The sequence below is a fragment of the Antrostomus carolinensis genome, unplaced genomic scaffold (assembly GCF_000700745.2).
Source record: "Antrostomus carolinensis isolate BGI_N321 unplaced genomic scaffold, ASM70074v2 scaffold30057, whole genome shotgun sequence".
Classification (NCBI taxonomy): Eukaryota; Metazoa; Chordata; class Aves; order Caprimulgiformes; family Caprimulgidae; genus Antrostomus; species Antrostomus carolinensis.
Genome location: NW_010327116.1, coordinates 15,240 through 15,444, shown reverse-complemented (window position 1 = coordinate 15,444; position 205 = coordinate 15,240). Strand labels below are relative to the sequence as shown.

The following is a 205-nucleotide window of genomic DNA, read 5'->3' as shown; positions in this document are numbered from 1 at the left end:
GCTCCCCGGTGCGGTCTGCCAGGTCGCCCGGCTGGCGGATGGAGACACGCACCCTACTGACGGTGGAATGCTTGAGCCGGTGGAGAGCCCATTGAACCGTGATGGCGCTGGCCGTCACGTTCGTGATCTCAAAGCCTTCCACCGGACGCGGTCCTGGCCAGAGCAAGCGGAGAGGGCTGCGGTCAGCCGCTCGTCATGGCAGGTT

At 66.3% G+C, this 205-nt stretch overlaps 1 protein-coding gene across 1 annotated transcript in view; it reads right to left on the bottom strand.

Annotated features, from left to right (window-relative positions):
• The window catches only part of SNED1 (sushi, nidogen and EGF like domains 1), a gene marked incomplete at both ends in the record, with an annotated part of 14,049 nt that overhangs the window by 1,479 nt on the left and 12,365 nt on the right, over positions 1–205 (bottom strand). The window contains one exon of the mRNA XM_029085921.1: positions 2–153. Coding sequence (XP_028941754.1) covers positions 2–153 — 152 coding nt within the window. The remainder of the gene's footprint in view (position 1; positions 154–205) is intronic.